Source organism: Scomber japonicus, chromosome 16, assembly GCF_027409825.1.
Source record: "Scomber japonicus isolate fScoJap1 chromosome 16, fScoJap1.pri, whole genome shotgun sequence".
Classification (NCBI taxonomy): domain Eukaryota; kingdom Metazoa; phylum Chordata; class Actinopteri; order Scombriformes; family Scombridae; genus Scomber; species Scomber japonicus.
The window spans coordinates 9,939,804-9,947,860 of record NC_070593.1 but is presented as its reverse complement, the minus strand read 5'-3'; the positions used below and the strand labels follow the sequence as shown (position 1 = coordinate 9,947,860).

The following is an 8,057-nucleotide window of genomic DNA, read 5'->3' as shown; positions in this document are numbered from 1 at the left end:
TGTTGACCTCAGCCCTTCTTTGATGATTAATTATCCCACCCACATCACCTGTCACACTGGAGCGACACAGACACATGCACACATGCATGCATGCAGATCTGCAACTACCCAGCTCTCAGCTGTAAGTGTAGATAAGGGAAATAGCACAGTTAGCACATCCAGCACTATTTGCTCACCTCTCTCTCTCTCAAACAAAGAGTAAACCTGCCTCTGATAACACAATTACAAAGTGTACATGCCGCCAGATTCTGTTGCTCAACCTCTGTGGGTTAAAGGTGAATGAAGATTGAGCACCGAGAGTAAAACTGCACACCTGCAATATCCTGTCGTGCAGCAAGCAATGAATGAGCCACAAACTTGATCTGTGCCACTGTACAGTTTCCATGTTGGAAAGTCACCTGCTGTAAAATGTGATTAAGTAATGGAAGTTTTTTTATTTTTTTATTGCCACATATCAAAGAGCACTCGAGCCCCTCTCTCCACCACCTTCCGACTGCTGGAGATTCAGAAACCACTTCCTGATACTGTGTCTCAAGGTGTCTCTATACAAACAGGAAACAGCCCTCTTTCAAGTCCCTCAGACTGCATGCACTTTTGTTCTTTTGAAAAGAGTGCAGCAAGAAAGCATGGATGGTGAGCACGAGTCATTTTCACCTAATATGGAAATATTTTTTCCTTTTTTCTGCCCTCATTAAAACCTAATATGTTTTGAAGTATGAACCCTCCCCTTTGCCACAAACTGAGCTTAGGCATGAGATGAGAATGACAAAATGTGAAATAACCAAAAATCTGTGATATTACACCTAATAAAGAAATATTTCATGTTTCATTTTATGTGGCCTATATTTTTATAACATCCACAAACTTTGAAATGTACAACAGGTTATCCTGTGTAGTGATGATCAGTTAGACCCAAGAGAGGTTGAGCTCCCTATTAAACCTCTTATGAACATATAAAACAAAAATAACAGACATCCAAATAAACTTTTTGGGGATTTTGGGAGGGGTAGCGCTGTGTAAAAAGTATCGTCAACCACCCCTCACACATGTAAAGCATATAAAAATCCATTATATTTAACTAAATATGTTTAACAGCTGGAGCCTCGGAGCAATGGGGTTCTGAGACATGTCATCAGTTCAAAATCATGTTTTTATAAGCAATAATTATAAAAACGAAAAAGGTCATAAAGTATAAAGGTGATAAAACAATGTATGTAAGTATGTTTTTTTTAGCTGTTAAAGAGGGTCTGTGGTCTCCAGAACCATAAACAGAACATTATGGTTGAGCTAAATTTAACATTTAGAGCATGAGAGATGATGCCGAAGTCCATCTAGATTGTTTGCTATGTTGAAACATGAACAATAAAAGCTTGTTTTGCCCTCTATTAGTAAATACTTCAGCATTAAAAAAAGTTGCATATTCTACTAATTTTTCTTTTTTAAAAGGACGTTTATGTAATCCACTTGTAAAAACGTACTTTTGCTTTATGCCTACTGCTGCCAAGTTTGATCACTGCTTTGAAATTCACTGAGGATTTTATTTGCAGCATGTCATGAATCATTAGTCCTTTGGTTTGTTGTCCACATGTTGTCTGTGCAAGTTGCTGTGGGATGTTTTTTTTTGTTGTTTGTTTAACTTTCTCTGCTGCTGATAAATCAATGTGAGCCACAAAATGAAACAATATGAATCAGTGAGTAATCAACCAACACTAGTCATGAGCACCTGTGTGTGTGTGTGTGTGTATATGTGTGTGTGTGTGTGTGTGTATGTGTGTGTCTATTAAGAAAAGAAATGTTTTAAAGGCTGTTTCCCTGCTTAATTTACTGGAATGCGGAGAGGTAGGTGAAGTTACACTGGGCCGTGAAGTGAAGCCAGGTTCTCAGCAGGCAGGCAGCTTGTTCAGAGATGGGTAGGGGTGGGGGGGGGGGGGGGGGTGCTTTGTGAGGAGGGAGCAAAGAAACAAGACAATCTACCCGGCCCGGTTCCCTGGAATAAAGCAACAAGGAGGCCTCCATGGGTCAGCTGTGACGGGTCAGCACCCACCATTGTATGGAGGGAAGGGAGTTCCTGTTCCGGGCTCCTTTTTTGCAATCTGAGAAAACATAAACACGGACAGACGGAAGTGTCCAGAAACACAGAGAGAAGGCAAGAAGCAGTGTGGATGTTGAGTGGAGTGTATGAAGGGGTCTGCTTCAGTATGTTGTTACTGAAATCAAACACCACTCTGCTTGTCTTTATGGTTAGAGATTGTTATCTAGATTTATATTATATACGAAAATATATCAAATTGACCACTTAGGGTGCTGTGCTGGATATTTTGATAATCCTATCACTTTAACAATCTGTGACTCAGCTGTTTGCCCTTCGCTTACCATAAATTTCTACCTCATCGATCACCTTAGACGTAACCTCAGGATCATCGATCAGGTCATAACCTCAGCGGATCACTTTTTTTTCTTCAATTCTTGGAAACATTACAGTTACAGCCCCTACCGATCAATATTTCTGCTGAAACCAGGAGTATGGTGTCTTTGCGTAACGAAATCTGCTCAGAGTTTGATCATCCCCAGGTCAATACCCCCGAATGCTCTCTGTGCAGCTCACCAATCAACTTTCACCACAGCGAAACTCCCTTTAGTTCAGCATTGTGCACAGGGAGCCACAGACAGTAGGCCTCTTGTATTGCCGATTTCCTCGAAATTTGATTTTGCTCATATTTGTAAGCATATTTTATCCCCTTTTATATACACAGTGTAGAAAGATGTGACACAATGGTCTTTCTAAACTATGCAATTCCCTTATATCTTATGGAAAATCTCTAATGCCACATTTATAAGGTCATATGAGAAGCTCAATTTAAGTTTGGGTGATGTATCCTGAGATAGATAGACATCCTTTAGTGTCCTGCATCACAAATGTTGCTTACTAGACTTAAACTGCATTAAGTGTATCTTTGTGTCTTTGCTACCCAACTTCCCAAAAAGGACCCTTGAACATGACTCGTTAGACATTATAACTTTTCCAAAAATACGGGGTTTATTGACTTAACTGCAATCAATACTTACAAAAAAAGAGGGAAAAAACAGGTTTTCATATAAACTCACAGAAATTACTGTAGTGAAAACAAAAAAAACATGGCTGAGAAAAACCCAAAAATACATTCAACAGTTTTTTACTTTCTTTGTGTCAAAATCTGCTCACCTCTTCAAACAAACGTGAAGGCAACACAGAACATGTGACTTAAAAATATTCATTGTCCTCCATTATCAAATATAAAAGGCAAGAGAAGCCTTAGCTACCTGGAATGTATTCAACGAGGCACTTCTGATGGTCAAGAGAGAAGGGGTGGGGGGGGGGGGGCCCAAGCAAGTGCATCAAGCATCCAAATCAATTTTATTTTTAAAAATAATAGTAATGAGAGTAGAAAACGTAACTTTCCTCAACCCATTTGGTCACAGCTATTGGTTGCAAGAACAGACTGGGTGTAAGAACATTACTGATGAAGACATTTCAAAAATAACCTTAGTCTTCTAACTCCTAAACCAGTCATGTGAGAGGTCTTTTGATAAATAAAAAAAGGCACCTCTTTACTTCTACCATCAACCCGAGTACTGTGAAAATACTATTCTGTATAGTTGGGACAAAATAGAGAAAAGAAAAAAGGAGCTGAATCAACGTGATAACAGTTAGCTACTGTTACTGTCAGATTATTGTAAAAGTATGAGGGGAGGGATATCAGGAATGAATACAAGCAAATCTAGTTTTGATGGAATTGCAGTCCAATAAGAGGGAGTAAGAAAAAAAGTACAATAAATAATCAAAACGCAAAACATCTTTTTTTGCATTTTTTTTTGCTTTAAATTAAGTTTCATTTTGACAAAGTGTAGTTGCAGAACAAGTCATTGAAGAACAATATATTAAACTGTGAAAAAAGGAAAACTGACAAAAAAATGTCTTCACAATCTTTAGATTAATATGGAAGATCATAATTTAACATAAAAGAAAATATATTCTATTGTTCATTATCCTGATAAATACAAAACAAAATTAACAAAAAATGCATATGATCACCAATAAATATGTTCTGATAAGTTAAATAGCAGTGACAAGCAAAACCTTCTGTCAGGAAAGTTTTCAAACAATAATAATAATAACCATAATAATAACATTAATAAAAAATAATTATCAAATAAAGAAAGCAAAAAAAAAGGGATGTAATGAGTACGGAGAGCTCCTCGGAGCAGGTACTAAAGTGGGGGAGAAGTAAAGTAAAATAGCTTGGAGATCCGATCTTGTCAAGTCGCAGGATGTACAACTGCACCATGGGAATGCTGGAATTCCCCAGATCGGCGAGGATTAAGAGGAGGTGGGAAGGGTGTTGGGGAGGAGGGGGTGGGGTGGGGTAGAGTTGAGAGGCAGGACAAAGTCTTACAGGTTTAATGGTAAGTTTGATATCAAGACTTCCTTCCCAAAAAAAAAAAAAAAAAAAAGAGCCAGTGACCAGCAACAGGAGGAGAAACACTCATGAGGGGGAGGGACACAACCAACTTCCAGTTCAAAGTCCTTCCTGCAGACTCACCCAGTCCACAATTACATAAGACGGGACTTGAGAAGAACCGTGACAGGGGTGTTGGAGGGGGGTAAATGAGAAAGAACCGAAAAACAAACAGTAGTCCATTCACCCTTAAACACATGCAGACACCGCCCCAGGCACTTTTTTTTCTTCTTTTCTTTTTTTAAAAACTATTTTCATATCATTTCAGGGTCTGTATATTTTTTTTTTTTCCTTTTCTCTCTCTCAACTCAGTCTGTAAAAACGGCTGGGGTAGATCTACAGTTACATTAGTGAGCACCCTCTAGCTAGCTCAGGGGAAGTGGTATCATTAAGGGGGGAGGGAGGGGATGGAGGAAGGGAGAGAAAGAGAGGGAGGGGGGTTTGAGGGCTAGTGCAATGCACTCCCCTTTCCAAGGCCACTTGTGCTGCTACACATTCAAGATCAAATGAAGAAGAAAAAAAAAACAAGTGGCACCTGGCGAAAGTCAATTCTTGTTCTCATGATTTACATTGTTCAATTTCCTCTCCTTTTTGGCACTATGACACATGGCAGGGTACTTTTAGGAAACTCTCTGTGCAGATTAACAGGGATGAAATGATCATCTGATTCGATAGTTCCCTTAATTGACTACATCCTCACAATGCTAGCAAGCAATTAACAAGGTGTGTTGCATAAGGGAAGACATGGAAGCTAAGGAACGGGTCAGAGGTAGAGGGGAGTGCCGTGTTCTCTTTGTGTCATCGAACTTAAAGTCTCTGGTGGATGCCTGCAGTCTAATCGTCAGAGATGGAGAGGCGGCTGAAGATGGGAAGGCGGCGGGTGGTGTCCGGCGTGGGGGACTCAGAGCCACTCAGGCTGCCTCCAGAGCTGCTCTGGTAGCCCTCTTGGTCTGACAGTGAGTCTGGAGGGCTGGCTGGAGACTCGAACATCTGAGGGGACTCCAACATGGGTCTGAAAAAGTAAGGCGTGCTTGTTGGAGAGGGAGGTGCAGGGGTGTTGGGCTCTGTGCCTACAGGACCACCACCGAAGCTGGACCCAAACAGGTTGGCCAGCTCCTGTCTGGAGTAGGTGAAGGGGTTACTGCTGGGCCAGTCTGGGACCTCATCAGGGAAGAACATGGGTGGAGGGGTGACTGAGGTGGGGCTGTCTCTCAGCCCGGCTGAGCTGGAGAAGCCTGCGAAGCTGTAGCTGTGTTGCAGCCGAGGCCTCTCCATCTTGTTGGAGGAGTTTAGAGGGGAGGACTGCTGGGGAGGTCCACGGCGCTCCTCAGCATTGTGGATGAAATGACAGCGAGGCCCGTAAGGACAGAACCCGATGGTGTGGAAGGTGCGGCACAGCTCAGTTTTGTATTTGGGATGGCGGCTCAGGCTGCGCAGTTCATGGATTCCATGAGCAAACTGGCATTTGTCGCCATACTTGCAGGAACCGTTCTCCTCAAAGGGCCTGCAAAGCTCCGTCTTGTAACGGCTGGAGTTCACTTGGCTGCCGCTGGTGGGACTGGCAGGACCCAGGCATTTGTTGAGCAGCCTCTCACCCGTCTCAGAGAAGGAGCGGTCTCGCAGGCGGTTCTCCTTGTTGTTGCTGGCATTGCCAACCCCTGAGATGAGTGAGGAGTGGTCCGCTGCCTTCAGGCTGTTCAGGTACTGGTTCTGGCTGAACTTTGTGCTGCTGACAGAGTGCCGCCGCTGGTACACGCCTCCCACTGAGGGAGATCCCACCGCTTTCCTGTCCAGCAGGGCTCCGGTGGGGCTGGAGATGGGCACATTGGTGCCAGTGCAAGGGACAGACATGGGATGGGGAGCACCCAGGTTGTTGTTGTAGCTGAGCAGTTTGTTGTTCTGTAGAGAGACACACAAAAAAAATAGACGCTATGAGAACTTATTCTACAGGAGAGTGACAGGCAGTGTGGTCCTGCTTTCTAAAAGATCTGGTGGGTTGGAGAGGGGAGAAAAAAAATCCCCCAGCCTCCTCTCTTGCATGACTGTGTCCTTTTTGGCTCTGACAACATGAGCGGATACAGGCCTATAGAACAGCAGCTGGTTTGGCAAGTTGCCCTGGTTAGGAATGTGTGCCTGTTTAGTAAATGGAGCAAGAGAGCACATGAGAGGCCAGTGGGCTGCTAGTGGCTACAAAGAGGCTGCATCATTTGAAAGATAATGAAAGTGGCTCTGCATCCTGCTGAATTATAAGGAAACACTCGTCTGCTCTGCAATACACAAACTAAAGATCTCTGTTGAGTAAAAGCTAACAGAGATCTACAAAAAAAAGGAGGGAAAAGGTGCAGAGTTTATCAAGCAATCTGACACTGAAGCCTGAAAATGTGTGCAAAGGCAAAACAGTGCAGTGACATTTTAAAGACTAAATTATTACAACACCTGAAATAGTTAACACAGAAAAAAAAAGTTTTACAGGAGCAAGAGTAGGTTAAAGCCGGACAAATCTGGTCAATGATTATGCGAGCATGTGGCTGCTTTGTGAGGAGCATTAAAAGTGGCGCAAAAAACTCACTCTCATTTAAAAAAAAAAAAAAAAAAAAAAGAAGAGGAAAAACAGCATGAAGAAATAACCGTAGCTAAGGTCGTCTACTCGAAAGTGCAACGTAGCTATTAAGCAAAACATTAACTGTGGAGCTGATGTGGCACAAATGTATGAATGTGTATAAGTTTACCATTTCAACACACATACACACACACTCTCAAGCACAATTCTTACAAAGACAAGACGTTTAACAACTAAGTGAAGTCGAAAAGGTTGAAAGCAGGAAACAACAGACACACACACACACACACACTCAATTAAATAAGCAAAGTCTTTACAAAAAAAGTGAAGCGAAAACAGCAAAACAACGCAGGGCCGCGGGCATGCAGCAGCTCATCATTCCTCCACAGCAGCTAACAGGCTAACAACACTACTACTTCACACAACTAAGCACAAACACACACTCATACACACACACAAAAAGAAAAGCAAAGTGTAAAAGGGAAAAAAAAAGTTATTGAAAAGCTACCTTGTTCATGATTTCGAAGTCGAAGAAAGGCGACACCACAGCTGTGGTCATCTCTGCAACGAGACCACGGTCAAATCACCCAAAAAAAAAAAGGAAAGGAAAAAAAAAAAAAAAAAAACAACAACCCCCAAACTGTGCTTGTTAGAGAGGGCTGCGCAGGTCTGCCGACTTTTCTGATTTGCAGCTCCTGGTGTATTTTTGACCCTGCAGAACTCCCCCTCTGCCCTGAACCAGCCTCGACATTTGGTTTTTAATCCTTTCGAGGAGGAGCCTGAAGCGCTGGGCGTTAACTTTTTCAGTCAACTTTTTTTTTTCTTCTGTCTTTCTTTATTCCTCTTTTGCGGAAACTTGCACTGGGTTGTCAGTTTTGTTGAAGTCACTCACTGTACTATACTGCTGCACACATCACAAATATCAAACAGTGGGCTATTTTTTTTTTAAATTCTTAGCAACAGGCAGAAAACATGACTCAGTTTTTATCTTTTTTTTTATA

General features: G+C 42.1%; 1 protein-coding gene across 1 annotated transcript; it reads right to left on the bottom strand.

Annotated features, from left to right (window-relative positions):
- Positions 1-3,011: 3,011 nt before the first annotated feature.
- zfp36l1a (zinc finger protein 36, C3H type-like 1a) lies at positions 3,012-7,781 on the bottom strand. The gene is made up of 2 exons (XM_053335379.1): positions 7,565-7,781; positions 3,012-6,395 (listed from the first exon to the last, which is right to left on the bottom strand). The coding sequence occupies exons 1-2, from the start codon at positions 7,613-7,615 to the stop codon at positions 5,331-5,333; spliced, it is 1,116 nt and encodes a 371-aa protein (XP_053191354.1). The 5' UTR covers positions 7,616-7,781; the 3' UTR covers positions 3,012-5,330.
- Between the last annotated feature and the right edge of the window lie 276 nt (positions 7,782-8,057).

Bases quoted from the DNA above. Each gene is read 5' to 3' on its own strand.
- zfp36l1a (XM_053335379.1), bottom strand. From the start codon at position 7,615: ATGACCACAGCTGTGGTGTCGCCTTTCTTCGACTTCGAAATCATGAAC. The intron at 6,396-7,564 runs GTAGCTTTTCAA...GTCTCTCTACAG, and splicing joins ACTTCGAAATCATGAACAAG to AACAACAAACTGCTCAGCTA.